At 37.3% G+C, this 21,662-nt stretch overlaps 3 protein-coding genes across 3 annotated transcripts in view; 1 reads left to right on the forward strand and 2 right to left on the reverse strand.

Moving 5' to 3' along the window:
- wdfy3 (WD repeat and FYVE domain containing 3) overlaps positions 1-1,130 on the reverse strand; it is an 85,104-nt gene extending 83,974 nt beyond the window's left edge. The window contains 1 exon segment of the mRNA XM_016561081.1: positions 929-1,130. Coding sequence (XP_016416567.1) covers positions 929-957 — 29 coding nt within the window. The 5' untranslated portion in view covers positions 958-1,130.
- Positions 1,131-6,055: 4,925 nt separating this feature from the next.
- LOC107746871 (probable isoprenylcysteine alpha-carbonyl methylesterase ICMEL2) lies at positions 6,056-8,248 on the reverse strand. Its single transcript, XM_016561200.1, has 6 exons — positions 8,233-8,248; positions 8,023-8,143; positions 7,583-7,795; positions 7,403-7,486; positions 6,753-6,894; positions 6,056-6,129 (listed from the first exon to the last, which is right to left on the reverse strand). Exons 2-6 carry the CDS (start codon positions 8,107-8,109, stop codon positions 6,089-6,091), a joined length of 567 nt encoding a protein of 188 aa, XP_016416686.1. The 5' UTR covers positions 8,110-8,143; positions 8,233-8,248; the 3' UTR covers positions 6,056-6,088.
- A 2,255-nt stretch (positions 8,249-10,503) lies between these two features.
- The window catches only part of LOC107746793 (chondroitin sulfate proteoglycan 4-like), a 17,460-nt gene continuing 6,301 nt past the window's right edge, over positions 10,504-21,662 (forward strand). The window contains exons 1-6 of the mRNA XM_016561082.1: positions 10,504-10,695; positions 13,189-13,352; positions 14,625-18,197; positions 18,737-19,210; positions 19,386-19,562; positions 20,943-21,141. Of these exons, the coding sequence (XP_016416568.1) occupies positions 10,638-10,695; positions 13,189-13,352; positions 14,625-18,197; positions 18,737-19,210; positions 19,386-19,562; positions 20,943-21,141 (4,645 nt within the window). The 5' untranslated portion in view covers positions 10,504-10,637. The remainder of the gene's footprint in view (positions 10,696-13,188; positions 13,353-14,624; positions 18,198-18,736; positions 19,211-19,385; positions 19,563-20,942; positions 21,142-21,662) is intronic.

Below are 21,662 nucleotides of genomic sequence, written 5' to 3' on the forward strand. Positions count from 1 at the left end.
ACTCTTAACTTTTATAAAGAATATCTCTTTGGATTTGAGACTTTAGTCTTTGCAACTTTACAGATCTTCTTTATGCACCAAGAGCTTGTAACACTCCAAAGAGAAAGGAAAAATTGAAATCGAATCATATGACCCCTTTAACTGAAATCTTCGCCACAGTCAGTAAATCACTGTTTAACTCTTTTACAACTCTGGGGAGGAGCACACATAAACTGGTGATGTAATGGCTGTGAACAGCTACAAGCTGAAGTGACACGATCCAAAATAATGATCCAAATATTAACCAACATTACTGGTTCCCCCACACTCAAATCTACACATTTTGAAATCAAGAGCCCTTTCTGTGAAAATCGCTGTGTTGAATGAGTCAGAGTCTAATGAAGCCCTTGGTTTCAAACATGTCTTGTCCTGATTTGCAACAAACAGCCAGAAACCAGGTGCCTTCCAAAAAATAAAAAAATTTACAATTCTCAGAAAAAAAGGATGACTGCCAGGATGAAGCAGAGAAGAAATCATTTACGCCCACAATGCCTGTTGTAAGATGCTTATTACTTCAAACAAAAAAAAAGAGAAATAACCCTTTCTTACATCTGAAACTCACAGCAACCTCTTGTTGCTCCACATCATCGTTCCTCCGGGAAGAACGGCACCATCATTTCACCATCTGCCATTTGCCTACTCATCTGTTTTACCTTCCACAGCCTTTAATTACATAAAAACTATGACAGCGCATACACGAATCTCACGTGGATTCCAAAAATGTGTGATTCTCTAAGCGAAGTGCTGCCAGGATCCTCAGCAGAAAGTAAGAAGCAATTTCAAGACCATCATCGCAGCAAATAAATCCATGACACAAGGCTCCAAACTGTAAACAAACGCCTTGTCACTATGGAGACACGCTGATCAAACATGTTTTTTTTTTCCATACCTGCTGTTCTCCCTGTGCTCTGCGAGCATCCCTTGTTGTTACCCGACGCAATTTCGGTCCAAAGATTGCTGAGAAAAGAATCGTTGGTAATCCGTGCCTTGCCGACTAGGAAAAAGAGAGAAGGCAGAGCATTTATAGGACGCTGTGGGAGCGAGCGCCGATTTATGCTCTTCGCTGGCACTGCCAGGAGACCTGTGCACCAGAGAGCCAAGCAGCCTGCAGGGACTGGCACAGCTGATCCTCCCTGTCACCAGCTCTACCACGTTGCTTTATCATGCGGGGGTGACCAGTGTCATACCAGGAGATACCAAATCGGCAGTACAGGGGATCCGTCGATAACATTTAAAGAGCAGATGGCGATTATGAAAGGATCACACTGTAAAAAAAAAATTTTAAAAATCGATCACCAGATCAGGGTTATAACTCTCTCTAGTCCACATAGGAGAGAGCTCTGGATATCTTGAAAAGGGGAAGTCAGTCATCTGATTCGGAGGATATACACACTGTGTACTGAAGACTGAAATAACACATACAGACTATCCAACATCTACAATCCAGTACAAACACGAGACACCGCCGTAGATTCAAATCGAGGCTATTTTCAAATAGATAAAACAATAATACCACAAACAGAGAAAATCTGATTGCACCAAAGCACTGAGTAACAGTCTAAAGAAATAAAGATCAAAACCAGCTCATGATGTCTTCAATTAAGAGAATCTTTCCTCAAAAAGCACAGTTGTTGCTTGACCAGGTGACTCGTTTTCACTGGCACTGATTCATGAGAGAAAATACTTAGGCTACATTCTTTGCATATAATGTGAGTCAAGTTTCCAACAACGTCATTTAGGCAACACTAGCTTGCCTAGTCTTTATTGTGTAAAATATCACACGTGTAATGTGTGACCTATGCTGTGTGCTGATTCACCGCTCATTCCACACGGAGCACATGACAAAAAAACACTTCCCACAATGTTTTAGTATGCACATACAGAAATGTAAAGTAGTGAATAGATTCCAGTGTACTACTATAAAAAATAGCTTATTAAATATTAATAAATTCACATTTGCAAATTCAAAACATTCACATAAACATTCCACGTTTGGTCTAAAACTCATTTGTCATCCTCTTTTGCTGCAGGACAGCAATTGCTAGTGTATATTCTGTCATATTTGCAGAAATGTCATATGAAGATTGTACAGAAAGTAACATTTGTCCTTCGTAATATTATTCAAGTGAATAGCAGGCACTGTACAATATACATTACATGACTAAACATTATTATACCATACAACATTACATGACTAAACATGTGTCAACTTTTTCAAATGCCTCCATTAACTACAACATGAAAACTGTGTTTTCAATTTTATTTTATTTATATATTTATTCATTTTTGACAAAAACACTGTAGTGTGGGCAAAAGGCCTAAATGTATTGAAAAACATGTGTTTTCAATTTTATTTGGATCAATGTGGACACAGCCTAAATGGTTCTTTGTGTTTTGAGACCCATGATCATACTAACAGCATTGTAACTGTTGTATCAAATGTGTTTTATACCTGAAAACAACTGCACAGAAACTGCACATGAGGTTACTCAAGTTGAATAAAAATTCCAGAGCTTAGCCAAACGTCCTGTAGCACTGAGTATGTGGTGCGTAAATTTCCCTCTCCACTTCCTGTAAAGTGATATATCGGTGTACACTTGCTTCCTATGCCAAACTGAACATTATTGCTCACTGCTAATCTGACTTAAGATGGTCAAATACCCTGTGAAGTCCACTGCACGAGACAATATCAAGCAATACACCCTCATAATTTCACATACACTTCAGCAGCCACATTTTCTACATACTTCCTAAATGATCTAGGCTAAGTTTTAAATATAAAAAGAACAGAACTGTGACACACATAAAGAAGAAGAAAAAAAAATCACAGGTTTGCAAAAGAGCTTGACCGACAACAAATATAAGTCAAACAATATTTAATAGGAAAGATAACATTAAAAACAGGATTATAGCGTCTAAACAGGTGCAATTTAGGTCATGTGTGACTGATATGGCCGCAAGCCAATATTATGATGGCTCTGGGATAAAAGCACAGGTTCAGTGACTTGCACAATACAAACGGATGGGTTGTTTATACAATAAAACCACAATCACAGCCCATCTCTAATCTTATTCACAGCTCTGCATACCCTCACCAAAACACACAACACAAATTAAATGGCATATAAATTAGCACCCTGGAGGTGTCAAGGCCACACACCGCTGTTCATGAGTCCATGACCTCTCACCTGACGCAGCTGCCCAGCACTTCACCATCACACTGTGTCCCAATAAATCACCACGGCCTTCATATCACAACTTATGACATTATTGGAATTAGTTGCAGCCTTAATGAGTGTCCATGTCTAATGTTATTCACTGTACGTCTAGTCATAGATAGATAGATGGATAAATAGACAGAGAAACAGAAAGAAATAATATTCATACTTTCAGTAATATCCTATTGATTACGGTTACACTTCAATGAAACGTCTGCCTTGTGACAAACAAACAAGCAATTGATCCAGTGTGAGAAATTTGTGTAAATTAGCAGCCAGACAGTCAACACTGTACAGTAGTTTTTCACATATAATAAACAAAGAAAGGTAAGAAACCTACGTTATACACAATATACGCAATTTACAAAATACAAAATCCATAAATTAGAATATAAGTAATGACCATGTAAAATAAGTACAGGAAAATGGAAATGACACAAGCGAGGAGTTCAGTAACATAAAACAGGTTATTCAGAATTATATTGTTATGTTATATTATATTATGTTATATTATAATATATATAGTATATTATGTTGGGATTCTTGTAAACTGACAGGAACCACAAATAAATTCAGTAACTTACAGTCGTAGATGAGTCGATATCTTCAGTGACAGTGCGAGCTTTCAAGACAATTACAGCTCACCAGACATCGCCTAAATAACCTCGAAATAAGTAATAATATTCACGCATATGATTAACTCGAGGTCAATAATAATAAAGGATCGTATTTGTGAATTGTCTCCACATGAATGATTATTCGCCTGCAGCTAACAGGCTAGCGGAGTCCTCCTATCCTAGCCACAGCTAGCACCGGCTACACACAACCGATATTTGCCGAACTGCTGCGTTTCATTTTCACAAAGCTGGACTGCATAGAATATCATTTATATAATGCGAATAACATCCTGACATTTCTAGAAAGATGTAAAAACGGGTAAAGGGAGCTGTATTTTGAAGGAGGGAAGCTAGCGCCAGTGGGCAGTGTGTATGCGTTTTGCGTGTATGTCTCCAGTGTATCCGCATATCCATGAGAACTCACCAGACCAGCCGATGTCTTCAAGCTTCACTGAGAGCCGCTCTAAAGAGATCCTCTTGCGCTCTTCCCATCCATATTTCACGGGTGATGCCAGTGCTTTCTGAAGCGGATACTGGTTCTGTTAGATCAGCTAGCTAGTGGCCATATTTAATCCTCGACATCCCAAACAACACAGGCTCGAGCTCGTCCCAGCTCCAGCTCCACTTCATCTCAGCGGTGTGGGAGACGCTGCCTCACAGGGCTCGCTGTAGCGCTTGGATTACACGGGAAACAGCGACACCTGCTGGTCATTACGATGCAGTTGCCCGTTTCATTTGGAGGATCGTTTTTGTCTCTGGTTAGCAAGGTAATAATAATCGAAAGTCAATCTGGCAGTATTTATAGTTTGAGTGTTTTGAGTGTTTAATGTACTTGACTGCCACAGCAGTGAAAGAAGAAAGGAATGCCAATTTTACATGATGCTGATGTGGATGTTAGCTACAGTTTCAGTACAATGAATATATATATATAAATGCATTGACTTATGCATGTATATTTAATACGTTTCTCAATAATAGATCATACCTGTGCTTTGTGTGCTATAATTTTGTCAATTTTAACCACGGGAAACAGCGACACCTGCTGGTCATAATGATGCAGGTGCACGTTTCGTTTTTTGCCTCTGGTCAGCAAGCAAGGTAATAATAATCAAAAGTCAGTCTGGCGGTATTTATAGTATGTGTTTAATGTACTTGACTGCCACAGCAGTAAAAGAAGAAAGGAATGTCAATTTTACATGATGCTGATGTGGATGTTACAGTTCCAGTGCAATCAATATATAAATGTATTGAATTATTATACATGTATGCATATTTAATATGTTTCCCGATTATCATAGATCATATACCTGTGCTCTGTGTGCTACAATTTTGTCCAGTTAACTGAATTATACTCCTAAGATAAATGTTTTAAGCGTATGCCCCCACATAAAGGAGCAGTTTACTTATGAGGTGAATATTCAAAGGTTCAGTCTCAGCACCCAAATATGAACATTATTGTGTTCTTGGTAGCAACATTTTATTCTAATAAAGACAAAAGCAGCCATAAATCAATAATATTTCTATAGCATGCACAGCTGAAGCTTATGTTATTTAATATGGTATCAACTGTGAATATGTAACAAACAAATAATTAAGTAATTAGGACACAAAAAGAAACAATTATGTATTATTTAAATAAATATATTAAGGAAACATTTACACAAGTTATAAAAATGCAAAGTAAGAATTTCTCCATCCATATTACATTTCAAACACAAAAATATGTTGTAGTATATTTATATTTATTTATTCTGTCTTAGTTAGAACAATCTCTTCTTTTTTTTTTACATTTAATTAAACATTAACAGAGTTTATTAACAGATAACAAGCACAGAGATTGTTTTCTTTCATCTTTCCATCTTATATAACGGGCTATTGAACACATTTTAGATTGAAAATTAAACATTTCAGAAGAAATCGTTAGAACTTGAATGTAAACTTACAGTAAATACATAAATAACATATAATGAGTGACTGGCATAATGGAAAATGATATTAGTAATGAATTGAATGAAAATTATTAATCAGCATAACCTTGAAATTTACTGTACTCCTGTTTAATACAGCCATAAACTGTATGGTAAAAGTGCCTGTCTGGAGCCATAAGGTCAGTGACCATCTCTGTGTGGTTCATTTTAGGTATTAGATCGAGAGACATCCTGATAGAAAGGGCTGTGAGGAGCTCAGAGAACTTCACTGATGATTCCACCGGAACTATGTCATTGGTTCCATGGAGCAAAGCCACTGGAGGAACTCTGTATGAAAACCATAGCAAATGATAAAGCACAAAGAGCTTCTTTTAACAGCCTCACTGTATTCTGTATCTCTCTGTACTCCACTAGTGACCTTTACTTGGTAAACTGCATTTGTAATTGAACAAGTTGGCCAGTAATGGCACTACAGTAGCAAACAGATGAAAATATTGACCTTATATAACATTAACATCTTATTTAAAGAATTTACTAGAATGAAACAAATCATACAAGTTAATGTGTTGCTGCTTCAGCTGTTGGACACTGACAATATGTGAATAAAAATAACAATAACAATACCGTTTCAACTGATCCTCATTCAATTTCTTGAGTAATGATGTTGGTGAATAATAATCAAAGTTCTCCACAGCATCCATAGCTTTGTGCATAGTTGATACATATTCAACGGCCCGCATTTTCTCATGCTTATAATGATCCATTACACTGTAAACGCCACTCAAACCTATTACAAAAAAAATAATAATAATCACAACATGAATGAAAACCAAGTTACTAAATCAAGTTTTTACTAAGAAACAGCTACATCAACAGGGAAACCGCAATGCTAAATTATAAACAATCATTGTATAATAGCCACATATAATAAACATGGCACATTGATTTACCTATGATTCCTTTAATGGCAGATACAAGATCTCTCTGTATGTTGGTCTCAATGAACAGCTCTTCTGCATTGTTCACCAGAAACAGTGTGGAAAGGGCACACAGATGAGCCCCTGCTGAATGACCTATTAATATTATGTTGTCCTGCATGAAAAAAAGTGTAGCCTAGATCAAATTGTTTTATCACTTACAAAATAACACGTGGAAAATAAAAACTACCGTTCAAAAGTCTGGGGGCAGAAATTTTTTTTTTGTAAGTTTTTGAAAGAAGTCTCTTATGCTCTTTTATGCTCACAAAAACATGCTATTCTAAAATGCTGATTTGGGGCTCAAGAAACTTTTCTTATTATGATCAGTTGAAAATGGTTGCTACTGAAATACAGTAGTTATAGAGAGAAAGAGAACATCATATAAGAGCAGCATTTATCTAAAAATATATATATATTTTTTTTTTAACAACACTGTGACATTTTTCCATCAATTTAATGCATTCTTGCTGAATAGAAGTACTCATTTCTTTCAGAAAAAAATCTTATTGACCCCAAACATTTGAATGGTAGTGTATAGTACAAGCACTTGTCAAACTAAAGTGGCATTTGTAATGCAATATTAACAACTTATAGTTTACATTCATGGAGGACTGGAAACTTACTTGATCAAGGTTGAATGTTTGTCCCTTTTCTCTCACCCACAGCAAACTGTCACTGATGTCTTGAACCATATTTAAAACATTTCCCTAAAAACACAACAAACAATTTGAAAAAAGAAAAAAGAAATCCACACAAAAAATATCAATATTAAATATATAATGTATAATATAATGGTGGCTTACCTTTGGATATATGGAATAATCTGGACAAATTACAGAGGCATTAAGCTCTTTTGCTATTTGTAAGGCTAACAGACAGTAAATGGAGCGGTCTCCTGATCCCCAGGCACCTCCATACACAAACACAACCACCGGTACAGGAGCAGTATCAGAATGGCCCATGCTTGGTGAATAATATAAATCTAGTTTGTTCCCTCGTCGACCAAAGGTTATGCCCTAAGAAAGGACAGAAGCACAATCAAATACTGTAGTATAATAAAAAGGGACAAGTGCTTTTTCATTTTAATGCTACAATACATTTTAGTAATACAAAGAATTATTATTGTCCTAAATTGAACAGTAGCTTTGTTTCTTAAAAACTCTATCTCTGTACTGCATAGCACACAGTGTGCACCCTGTGGCTAAGTAAACCACATTAACAGGAATTTAAAAACTGAACTAACTTTCACATAGTGCTTGTTGTTTTTGTCATTACTGTACCACAGTTTCCACTGAAAGTACAGTTTGCCATACTGCAGATATTTCAGCATCTCTAGCACGGCTCTTGCAAGGCAGTATATGTGCCTGCAGGGAGTGCAAGAAACATCTGCATCATTAAAAAGCCAACTTTAAAAGTAGAGTAACGTCAAAATGTTAATGCTATGCTATGTCACCTTGGTTTGAGAGCCTCTATATACTTTTGGTACCCTGGTTTATTGGGCCAGCCATAGAGCCATTGGGCAACTAGAGAGATACTGTAAGGAAGGACCACTAATAATGCCCCTGCCACCACCGGAAGAGAGAAATAGCACTTCAACGCTATCCTGAAACAGAAAAAAAGAAACAAAACAAAAAGATCTGGGGATTGGTATTATAGTAGGGTGTAATATTACAATCTTCTATGTTGTATGACATTATTTTAAAACGATACTAACATGATATTTTTTATGCCAGCTAAAAACAGCAATACTGTCAAATATTATTACAATTTAAAACAACTGTTTTTTTCTGAATTTTCAGCAGCAATTATTCCAGTCTTCAGTGTGACGTGATGCTTTAGAAACCATTATTTTTTTGTGGAAACCTCAATACATTTTTAGGATTCTTTTAAGAATAAAAAGGTGACAAGAACTTGCAGATTAAAAGTATTAATTTCTTAAAGATAAACATTATTGATCCCAAACACCATTTATGATTCATGTATGCTGACATTATTTAACATAATACTTACATTATTTTTAAGCTGTTTTTTTTAGTTCTAATACTTGGAGTAGCAAGAGAACAGAAATTTTAACATGTACAAACATATAATGTATGCATAGAATCAGATAAGAGAATGACTGTACTGTACAGTGCTCTGTTCTCTCTGATACACCGGAAACATTAATCACGTTTTAAATATACATAAAGGCATTTCATGAGTTACTGATATCGAAGAGAACCACAACAATGTGCATAATGTAAAGTCTCTAACAACTTAGCTCTTGTTAGATGCACAGTATACAGCAAGACTTTCCCATTAAAATTTTCCTCAAAACGTAAAAAAGATTCGTAAAGACGCAAGCAGGGCAAAATAAAGTGGACATCGCATCTGTTACATAATGATTGCATAATGATTGCATTTTGGATTTAGCAACATACTAAAGGATAGTTAAACAAACAGAAGTGATGTTCTGTACTGAAAACAGAACATCAGTGGTGCAAAGACTGCATTGTGTCAGAGCGGATCACCTGCAGATGACATACCAGACAGTGTCCCGTATGCCCAGATGGATGCATTCAGTGCATCAACTTCCTGACTACTTCTACTAGCATGCGCAGACGTCAGCCAAACGGTGTTTCTTATTGGCTCGTTGGCTCACTTGGGCGGGATAAATTTGCATGTCAACTCAAACACACATGTCGTTTAGATAAACGTCCCCATTTATCTAAAAATTAGGATATATAAAATGGATTGTATTAGTGTATTTTAACGTTTACTAGTATTAAAGGTTGTTCTCTTATTACAATTATTTACCTCAGAACATAACAAACCGTTCTAGCGGCGATAAGTGTTTCATTGGTTTCAGTGCTTGTCATTTAAAATAATTTTCCTGCTGATGTCCAATCAACACACGTATAGTATAATTATTCATTTACTAGATTGTTTCATCCTTATTTGCAATTTTATGATATTATTCAACATATCATTCTACCATAATAAACCAACGTGAACTTTTCACTCTGCCTCATTGCCTTCATAATTATAATATTTTTGCTATTTTTCAAATGCATAATGTGTAGATTTTATGTAGTCCTTGTTGTTAATCTAAAACTACGAAAGTTATTTATAAAAATGCGAATTAGTACGTTTTCAATTACATTAAAATTGTATTACAAGTCAAGTTGTATAAAAAATCACACACACACACACACACACACACACACACTTCCAGTCAAGCTGTAATGATATATGAAGTTCACATAATAAGATAATAATATTCCCCTATAGAAACCCATGCGTTGTATTTTATGCATATGATTTTATCCTAAAGTTAATGTAATTTTCCAAGTACAACATACGGTCTGTTTTACACGTGAACCTATGCTGTTTGTCGGGGTGAGGGGTAAAATATCTGAGGCTAGCGAAAGTTTGAGGAGGCGGAGTTTCTCCTCTAGTTCTCTCCGCTTGCTGCTCGAACAACACACAAGTTTGTGGTAGTGATGGGAAGTTCGGTTCTTTTCCGCGAACCGGTTCTTTCGGACAGTTCGATTCAATAAACCGGTTGAAAAAACAGGTTCACCGGTTCTTTTACGCTCGACGTAATGACGTCATTGGCGATGACGTAATGGCGTCAAGTCTATCGCGGGCTTAACACATTCAAATATAAAGTCAGTAATCATAACATCAGTCAATTACTTGAGGAGGCGGAGTTTCTCCTCTAGTTCTCTCCGCTTGCTGCTCGAACAACACACAAGTTTGTGGAAAGATTTTAAAGTGAGGAGTTGAACGAGCCGCCATGAATTTGGTGACACAATGAATTTAAAACACACTGTTTCTTTATTTCAAGCCGAATGATCACATTGCTTTAATGTTAAAATGAGGACGACCCTTTTAAACGGACTACTCTTGCTTTTTGTCGGACTCGCACAAGGGGGTAAGTTGTTCATACTGCTCAAGTATGGCTGATGTAAAGCATGTAAAGAAGGACATTTGTGTGTGTAACATTTAAGTTGGGGGATTCAGCAAAAGCATTTGGACGATTTGAGTTTCACCAAACATCACGTTTCTATGTGGTTTTGTGCACTAGAGAACAGTATAGACAGCCTAACTGTTTCTTATGGCTGCTATCTCTGTAACGAAAATATAAGTTCTTGTCATTTTAGCGGTTTGTGCATTAGCTGACGTTAATACAAACAAATGTACATGTTTAAAGTTGGATTTTCAATATCCAAATCATGTTCATTGCCAGTGTTGCATGTGTCCCCCAAATAAAAAAATAAAAAATAAAAAATTCCAAAAATGATGTGACATTAGTTTATTGTGTACATAATATAACATTCATGATTGCACAGATTTGTGGCTCTCAGAGATTTCATATTCACTGCTTGCCAAATGTCAGGGCACAGAAAGCAGCCTTTTAGTTATTAATAACAATGAAATGCAGTAATTCACCAACATTAAAGCATGCACTATGAAATTTTGTTAGCCAGCATGTTTATTCAAGTGGTAATGTTTAAAAAAAAAAAACTTGCAAAACAGGAGAAATTCATAGAACTATCCAGCATTATTTAAAGAGTTAAATGTTTTATCAGCAAATCCCTGTAATTACATGAATATTTGAATATTAGTGTAATATTAGTGTAATGTGCTAAATTATGTTTTATTGTTGTATCAGTTGCAGTTGTTCAGTGTTGAGCTTCACAATAGCGACTCCACTGAATTATCAAGATGTCAGACATGGTCTTATTTTGGAGCGCAGTGTCCAGACTTATAAAATCTCCAGGATGTCAGATGTAGGACCTCTTTGTGTGATAAAAGAAACTAAAGATAGCATGGCATTCTTGTTTTCTCCTCTCTTACTGTCATTTCAGGTTTGACCACAAAGTTTGACATCAAAACATAATTTATATTTGTTGCAAATCAGTTGTACTTTTGATAAAATGCTTGGTTTTGATATGGCCCCTTTGCCTTTTGTTAGACCAGTATGGGGACGTATGATACATAATTATTCATTGTTGCATTACTTGCATATTAAAGTTTAATGTAATCCCATAGTCCACAATTGTGTTTCCACAATTTTATAAGGCTACTTGTGTCAGCTATGCAAAGTTCAGTGAATCACATTGCTTCACTGAAATTTGCATGGTGCCTTAAGCATTGTAAACAAAGGATTTAAAAACGAATAAATATTCATTAAAACATAAAATTTTATTTATGCAGTTTGTATCACGAATAAGTAATGACACTTGCATAGTTTGACAGAATTACACTAAACATCAGTGTGTCATTTCAGTCCTAAAGTAGAAGTGTTCTGCGCCCATACAAATTAAGGGGTGTAAATACTATAGTGACACTTGTAGAGAGAGGTAGATGAGAGTGTAGAACACATTAGTGTAGATTAAAGGGTGATGTGCTGTGGCTGGGTTAGAAAACAGCTGCGTCCAGGCCTCCATCAATGGACAGCAGGGCTAAGACAATGTGGCTATGTCAGAGTCTTTTATGTTGAGAACAGGGTGCTGTCAGGGCAGAGCATGCCAGCACATGTACATGGGTATCACAGTGCTTCCCTGGCGCCATCCGGCTTGTCCTGTAAAGTGTTGTTGTTTTTATTCATTCGGTCACTTTTATTTAATGTCTGTGTCAAAATCAAAATGTAACTTTTAAGGGTAAGTTAACACAGAAATGATAAAATTGTCATCAGTTACTCACCCTCATGTTATTACAAACCTGTACTTTCTTTACACAAAATAAGATATTCTGAAGAGCATTTAAATGTTTTTTGTCCATACAATGAAAGTCAATGTGGTCCACAACAATGCTGGACCCCGTTAACCCAAAAAAAAAAAAATAAAAAATTCTATGTGTTTCACAGAAAAAAGAAAACCATGCTGGTTTGGAATAATCCCTTTGAATAATAATAATGTCCTTTCTCATAAATCAATTAATTTATTACCAGTTAAAATGTGTAATTAAAACATTATATACTTAACCAGTGTTGGGAGTAACGCATTACAAAAGTAATAATATTACAGTAGTATATTACTTTTTGCTGTAACGCAGTAATATAACGCATTACTAATCAAATTTGGGTAATATTATTACTCGTTACAATCTCAGTAACGCAAGTTACAACAACGTATTTTAACTCAAAATTAAGTGGGTGAAAGTAACTGAAAAGTAACTCAAAAGTAGTGTAACGCATTACAATTCAGAGACAGTAATATTGTAATGTAACTAATTACTTTCAAAAGACAGTAACTAGTAATATACAATGTATTACATTTTGGAAGTAACTTGCCCAACACTGTACTTAACAAACCGTTTAATTCACAAAAATTCATTAACAAAAGGCAAAGAAATGAATGAGCATTCAGGAAAAAAAACAAAAAACAAACAAGCATCATGGGTGATATTCTCTTATGTGCAGCTTCATTCTATGGTGATGGATTTGTGCAGTTAAAAGGGACAGAGACGTCTAGCCGTAACACACTGCACATTCGTTTCCGCACCTCCAGCCTGAGCGGCCTGCTTTTCCTGGCTGCAGGGCAGAATGATTTCCTGCTGCTGGAGATGAATGCTGGCAGACTGCAGGTGAGTCACGTGTTGCTTTCACCCTCAGCAATGTTTAGATCTACCACAACAAAACTACATGTGGAAACATGTCAATTCCATTTAGGCTTGAAAAGAATCTGGTTAGGAAAAAAAAGTGATAATAAAGACTGACAAGCATTTTGTGTTGAGACAAAAACTCAACACATGGAATATCACCATCCTCTTCAGATGAAATGGAGTGGTGAATTTTATTCTATGGTCTAGTTATGATACTGTCTGAGACTCTTCCGCCTTGGCACCTTTCTTTAAGGTATACATTACAAACCTGGTGATTGCACTGACTTAATGGCTGAAGAATGTGGGCTTAGATACTCCCACAACCCAGTTCAAAAACTTTGCATGAATTTCTGAAATGGATTTTTACATTGACATAGGATTCCTTTTATAAAGGATATCTTTGGGCTACGACAGAACAGATTGTGCTGAACATTGAGGTCCGATTTGCTTGTAATTGAAAATATCTTTGAACTCTCACATTTATCTGAGGTCATTAAATTGTGATTTTCTATCCTTTGGCTGTGACCCTCTTTGAGTACATCACAGATTATAATTGCTTTCAGTTGAGAAAAAGCTAGAAATATTCAGCAAGCCAGGTCAAGTTTTTCTTAGCTGTCTGATGTAAAGACAGTGACATTTTATGTTAAGAATAAAATGTATTGGCTGTAGACAGATGCTATTTATTACACTTGTCTATTTTCAAAATGGAAGAAAATTTCATGAATATAAAGTGCTAGTTTTCATACACATTTTCTTTGCAATTCAAATAATTTATTGCTGTTATTGCAGACATTTGTTAGTAGAACTCAAACTTCCTGATGCTAAATGACCTACAAATATATCTCCTAGCTCCCTATTATATTTTTCTCCATTTGCACTGTATGAGAAAAATATGTTATAATTGCATTATAACAACAACATTTATAACAACAATATTTTGTTAAAAAAATTAAATAACAGGCATTTATATTGTCACTGTATTAAAGCCAAAGTGAATTATCTGGGAAATATTTACTTTATTTTATTTATATATATTTTTTTATTTTATTCTATTTTATTAACTGTTTACTTTAATGTTGTATGTATTAAACTAGCATAAACAATGTTTTTCAATTTAGATATATTTGAAAAGTATTTGGACCCCAGTTATGTCTGGATAATTTATAAAAATATATGAATCTGTGTATTTTTAAGTATAGGATTGTGTAAGGAAAGTTTTTTTTTTTTTTTTTACATTGTTCCTGTCATTCACAGGTAAAGTTGGATCTGGGATCTGGAGAGCAGATCCTTCTCTCAGACAGTGTAACCCAGTTGAATGATCTGGCCTGGCACACTGCAGAGCTTTTCCATGACATTTACAATGTCACATTGACTGTGGACAACCACTCCAAGACCAGCCTGCGAATGCCAAGTCCAGAGAGAGAGCTGCACATCAATGGCGGCCTGTATGTTGGTGGTACTGGAGGATTGGATCAGGCCTATCTGTCCAGAGATCTCAATGGTTTCCGTGGTTGCCTCGATGAAGTAATATTTAATCAGCACAACCTCCTTTCATCGCTAAGGCCCTACTCAGGGTTCAAGAATGTCTATGAGGTTTCCCTAGGTTGCAGCCCTCAGTTTTTTGCCAATGAAGATGACCCAATCAGTCTTTTTAGTTCACGGGCTTATATATCCCTTCCTCCTTGGACGGCACAACATGAGTGGGCTTTTGAATGCTCAATCCACACGTCAGCTGAAGAAGGGATCGTCATGTACAACTCAGCTCGACAGGGAGATTTTGTCGCTCTAGAGATCCAGAAAGGTCTCCTTGTTGCAATGGTCGGTAAAGATGGAAGTAAAACAGAGCTACGTTCCCTCACCTTCATCAATGACAACAAATGGCACAACACTCAGCTCTTTTTCACACCAAAAAACCTCCAACTTACAGTAGATGGAGAAAGCGTAAAGTCCATCATTACCTCTAGATCAAAAAACTTTCATTTGAAAGGTTCCCTTTTCCTGGGGGGAATCGATGACAGCACACGTTCTGAGGTCAGAAAGGTTGGCCTTTCCTCAGTAGCAGGGAAACGTATTAAAGGTGGCTCCTTTAAAGGATGCTTCAGAGACATTAAAATAAATGATGTCAAAATGGGTCTCCCCAATGCTTTGGTAACCAAAGACGTCTCTGTTGGTTGTGAACCTGAAAAGGAGCTGGATATAAGCACCACAGTGAGCCCAACAACCCTTTCCATAACCCTTGTTGAATCTGTCACTCCGCTGCCACCCACCGATGTATCCACCCTAGCCAAAGGTCTTGTCAAGAAGTACGGACGCAATTTTTTACAGCTTAGGAACCTAGTTGTCCCAGAAGGTGGTCGGGGATCCTTGGAATCAAAGCATATTAAAGTAAACCTTGATTTCAAGAAGCTTGGCATCCGTCAGTCTCAGATCATCTTTAGGATTGAAGAGCAGCCGGTGCATGGTCAGCTTAGGCTTGATGTAGACCAGGAGCAGGCTGAGCATACATTCAGCATGCTGGATTTGTGGCACGGCAGAGTGATGTACATCCATGGGGGATCTGAAGACCCACAGGACTTCTTCATGTTCTCTGTGTTCTCCAGTAGCAGAAAGGACGTGCCAGGCTACCTAAAGGGACACAAGTTGTACCGGTTTAATGTCACTGTTACACCAACCAATGATGCCCCTGAGTTGAGTCTACCTGAGGGGAATCTGTTTACCCTTTTGGAAAACTCCAAGAAGAGGCTGACCACTGATGTACTGAAAGCCATTGACATTGACAGCAATTACACAGACCTCGTTTACTCTGTGTTAGGGAACCTTAATGCTGATGCAGGGTATTTGGAGAATGAAGACAATCCAGGTACACCAGTTACTTCCTTCTCCCATTCAGCTCTTGTAGACGGCAAGATGTATTATGTCCACACGGGTGTGAGGAACTCTAGGATTGTGTTGAGAGTCAGCGATGGCGAGAAGGTGAGCAACACAGTTGTTCTTAGAATCATGGCTGTGGGACTTGAGTACAAAATTTCCAATAACACAGGACTGGAAGTGATCCAAGGAGAGATGTTTCTTATAAGCACCAAACAACTGGCCATCTGGACCAATGCATTAAAGCAGGTAGTTGAACTTCGGTACGATGTGATTGAGCCACCGAGATTTGGTGAGCTCCAGAGGATGCACTCAAATGGAGAATGGAAGATTACCAATTCGTTTTCCCAAAGAGTTATTGAAAAGGAGCGTTTGAGGTACCTCAGCACCTACCAGTCTATCCAAACAAGTAATAGCACAGACCACTTCAAGTGTAAAGTAACTGTGGCCTCCAGAGCTACTGAAGAATTGGTGTTTCCCATAAAAGTAAAGTGGATAGACTACACAATAAAGAACAATAAACCTATAGAGCTTGACAAAATTACGAGAGCTGTAATTGACTCAGAGCATCTGTATGTAGCAGCACACGGTGTAAATTTGTCTGAGGATGAGCTTCGTTTTAGAATGTTGACTTTACCAAAGAGGGGAATAATTGAAGTGAATAATGCCAAGCTGGATGTAAATTCCACATTTTGTCAAAAGGACATCACAGATCTGAAAGTCCAATACCAACTAATGGAAAGATCATATGAGGACACCAATGATGAATTTGTTTTCCACATGTTCTCAAAGCATGCACATTCTGCTAGACACATTTTCAAAATCAATATTAAAGCAGATGTCAACAGCATTTTCATGACAAACAATGGGCTGTCACTTCTTGAAGGTGAAAGTAAACTCATCATAAAGGATGAATTGTTTGCTGAAACTCTAAGCACTAAAGAAATGTACTACACAATCACAAAGACACCGCACCATGGCAAGCTAATGCGAATCAACTTGTCCAGTTCAACCAAAGACTTTGACAATATTATTTCCTTTACCAATCAAGACATTCTTGAGGAGCGTATTATGTATGTTCACGATGACAGTGAAACAACTCTTGATAGTTTTACCTTCATAGCCTCCACAAGTCCAGTAAGAAAGCTTTCTTTAACAGATAAGGACATTGGCTCCAAGGAAGGCATGTTTAACATCTCGATACAGCTGGTTAATGATGAGAAACCCATCCGCATTGTAGACAAAGTTTTCCATGTAGTCAGAAATGGACAGAGGTTACTTACACTTGATGACCTGTGCTACCATGACGCAGATTCAGACTTCAGTGATGGGCAGCTTCTCTACACCCGGCGTGGGATCCCAATGGGGGACTTGGTTCTTGCAAATGACACTTCACAAAAGCTGTACCAGTTTCGCCAAGAAGACTTGGAACAGAAACGAGTGCTGTTCATTCACCATGGGATGACCTCGGGGCGTTTTGTTCTCTTTGTGTCAGATGGCAAGCACTATGTGTCCTCTCTGTTGGATATTAGCGCACAGGATGCTTATTTAAAAACTGGCAACAACACAGGCCTGTTGGTTCAGAAAGGGCAAGCCAAAACCCTTACTAATGCTAACTTTAGTGTAGAGACAAACCTTGACATCCGAAATGACAATGAAATATTATTCACAATCCAGGAGGCTCTGAAACATGGTGGGCTGTATTTAAAAGACAGCAAAATTGAGTCATTCACCCAGCATGACCTGAGGAATGGCTTCTTGTCTTATCATCATGACAACAGTAAGAATCTGGCTGATGTTTTTACACTCCTGGTGAAAGCAAAGGACATTCGGCTTGATGTTAAAATACATGTGAAGGTGTACCTGGAAAGCCATCAGAGGCCACCCGTAGTTCTTCATAACAAAACCTTGCTGGTGGAGGAGGGAAAACCAGTTAAGATCGAGAGCAATAAACTCAAGGTAAATATTATCTTTTATTTAGCTACCTTTAGCATTATTTTGCTTCAGCAATGGATTTGTTGGGGAAACTACTTTGAGACTGTTATTTACCAAACTACAAGCTTATCATTATTTGAAGTAGTTAAACATCATAACCATCTGAAGAACCATTTGAACAAACTGATTCGTTAGATAGAATGATTCACTTATTTATTTATTTTTTTTTAAAGAATCAGACTTTCCCGTACTACGTTTGGGACCATTTAGGATGAACTGATTAACCTGAATGAACCTGACTTTCTGACACCATGAGAGAAGCTAAATTCAGACTAGCATGCTTAAATACTATGATAATGTTATTCCCAATTAAGCCAGAGAAGCCATTTCACTGCTACTTGTTGGAAAAAAGTAGCTTGTTACTAGAAAAAGCTAAAAAATCCACTGAAGATGAAAATGGAGTTAAGTTTGTAGCATCCCTACTTTTAGTTAGTTGCTCCTCAACACTGAATGCAAGATTCAAAAATAAAATAGGGCCTACTATTTCTGTTTTTTTTTTTCAGGTGACTCATGAGGCTAGTTCAGCTTCAGAAATAACCTTTACTGTCAAAGTTGCTCCATCTTATGGATATTTACGCCGTTTTATTGAGGGTAAAGATCAGTACCAAGGAACACAAGAGGACCCATTAGTGACCTTTTCCCAGCGGGATGTTAATGCTGGCAACATTCAGTATGTACAGGTGGCACCTGGCCAAGAGAGTGATTCATTCACTCTGGAGGCCAGCAATGGAGTCGCAGAGGTCAATGACATCATCATGTCTGTGGATATCATCCCACGCCTCATACCCATTGAGGTGTCCAATATCACTCTGAAGGAAGGGGCATCTAAAGCTCTCACAGAGGACGTTATCAGAGTAACAAACCCACATTTCTCAGGCCTCAATTTTGTGTACTATGTCTCAGAGGGTCCTCTGCATGGCCGCATTGAGAATTCACGTTTCAGAGGGATTCCTACAACCTACTTTACAAGGAAGCAGGTAAAGTTTTCCCAATTTTTAAAAAAATTATAAAAAAAAAAAAAAAGGAATATGGAAAGGCATGAGCAATCACTCAAATAGTTAGGTGTACTTTGTTTTGTATTTTATTTCTATATAAGATTTTTTTAATGTATGTTTATATAGATATTTATATTTTGTTGTTCTTACTCGGCAGGTGGAACAGGAGTTTATTTATTATGTCCATGACAACACAGAGACCTCAGAGGACCACTTCACTATCACAGCAAATGACACAGACCTGCGAAAACACAGTGCACCATGGACTGTGTATGTCCAGATCACAGCCGTCAATGACGAGCCTCCAGCCATTACAGCCAACAGGGTTCTCAGGGTGAGATTACTATATATAAACTTCTTTTTATGACTAAAGTCAGCTGAGGTTCCAGTCTGAGAATGTTTTATGGAGTATGAGAACACTGCAGAGGTCTGGAAAAAAGATGTTGGGATTTGTGTACTGTTTTAATATTTCATTGTCTGTGTTCTGACGTTCCCTTTGGTCTCCATCAGTCACAGAAGAGTAGAGATGAGTACACAGTTGTTTCTGAGACCCATAAGGCCAAGCTACTAGTTGTAGACGTGTAAATTATTGGCTTCAACTTGAAGACAAGGCTAAAGTCACAGATCACAGACCATCAGGGACAGTCAGAAGGGCTGCTCTGCATGCTTCAGATTCCTCAAGGCATTTCTGTTTCATGGTGTTTGTACTTTTCAGCTGAAAGACCTTCACAAAAGCACTTACAGCAGGTTTTCCTTTGGCTTTAATTATTAATAATTAAAAATGATTTAGCTTGTTGATCCCAAACACAAATATTTAACTATTTATAATGCCCACAAGGTGGCTCACTACTACTTCTAAAATGCATGTTTGCTCTTTTGCTCAATGATTACAGTCTGGTTTATTTATTTCAGTGCTTTGTATTCAGCTGCCCAACAGGGGTTTAGAGAAAGCAGACATATATAGAATGTGGTTCGAGGTACTGGTGTACGCATGGATACAGAATCTTATCAGAGCAGATGGGCAACTAAATAAAAAAATTTTTGTTTGTTTTAACAACCAGTGATTTCCTCTGAGGTTTGCCTTTTTGAATGATCCATAATTTAAAAAAAACTTTCAGCTTCACACTTCTCACAGACAGAGCTATATTTCTATGTGTAGATATGACTAGACATGCACAGTCAAATGTATGTATGCAATTTCCAATGAAATATGATTTTTTGCACCCTGTAATTAATAATATTGTTTATTATTTCTCTGCTGAAAGACCGTTTCTCTTGATTCCTCGTTATACAATACTGTAACACTATATATACATTTTGTATACATTGTTGAACCCAAAATATATTTTTTATGAGCTAGAGTCAGGATGATTATTATTATTTTTTTATTATTAAATTAATTAATTATAAATTAGCTAGAGTCAGGAATGTCTCCTTGTGTGTGTTTTGTACTGTTCTTTGGTATCGGCTAAGGAAATCAGCACTCAAAACAAGTTGAGTTAAGCTTGTTTTCCCCAAACTGTGTTCAGCTGGAGTGAGATTCAATCAGTGGACCATGATATGAATAAAAAGCACTGGAGAGTTTTTCAGCAGAAATGTGTCATTCAGAATTTATATTTAATACATTTTACCATTCAAGCTAAGCTGTCTGAATAAGCTACAAACCTTTCCAGCACTAATCTGTGTCTCTTTATATGTTTGATTGTTTACTCAGGTGTGGGTGGACTCCGTCACAGAGATCACCCCAGAGGATCTGAACGCAGAAGATGAGGACACACTTCCTGAGCAGCTGGAGTACATTATTACCCAACCCAGCAATGGTCACCTGGCTCTAAAGACTGCCCCCAACAGGCCCATCATGAACTTTACTCAAGCTCACATTGACCAGCGGCAGCTGCTTTTCGTACATAGTGGTGAGATATCATACACAATCAACAATCTCACAAAACAATCATCTTAAAGGGGTCCTATTATGCTCTTTTACAAAGTCTTGATTATGTTTTGGGGATGTACTAGAACATGCTGTCATGCTTGGTGGTTCGAAAAACGCATTATTTTTCACATAATTTACATTATTAAAATACCTTTCTCCCCATCCTGGCACAAACGGCTCGATTAGTTCCGACTTTGATGAAGGTCCGCCTTCCGAAAAACAAAATGTGTTGTGATTGGTTAGCTGTCCCAGTGCATTGTGATTGGCGAACAGCTTAAGACGGTGTTTCAGTACTACCCCGCCCCTTGCTCCGTCTTTCAACAAAAGCTTTTTGGCGAATCCGGCAGGCACTGTACTCCCTCGTGTTGTGGAAGCTGTCCTCAGTAAAATGCACAGCACACAATAGCAAATTGGGGTTATAATGCTCAGGAACAGAGTTAAAAAATAAATTGCAACCACTGTTTCCTGACATCATCCGCTTTCGGAAGCCCAAACAAAGAC

Source organism: Sinocyclocheilus rhinocerous, unplaced genomic scaffold (genome assembly GCF_001515625.1).
Source record: "Sinocyclocheilus rhinocerous isolate Xijiao unplaced genomic scaffold, SAMN03320098_v1.1 scaffold468, whole genome shotgun sequence".
Classification (NCBI taxonomy): Eukaryota; Metazoa; Chordata; class Actinopteri; order Cypriniformes; family Cyprinidae; genus Sinocyclocheilus; species Sinocyclocheilus rhinocerous.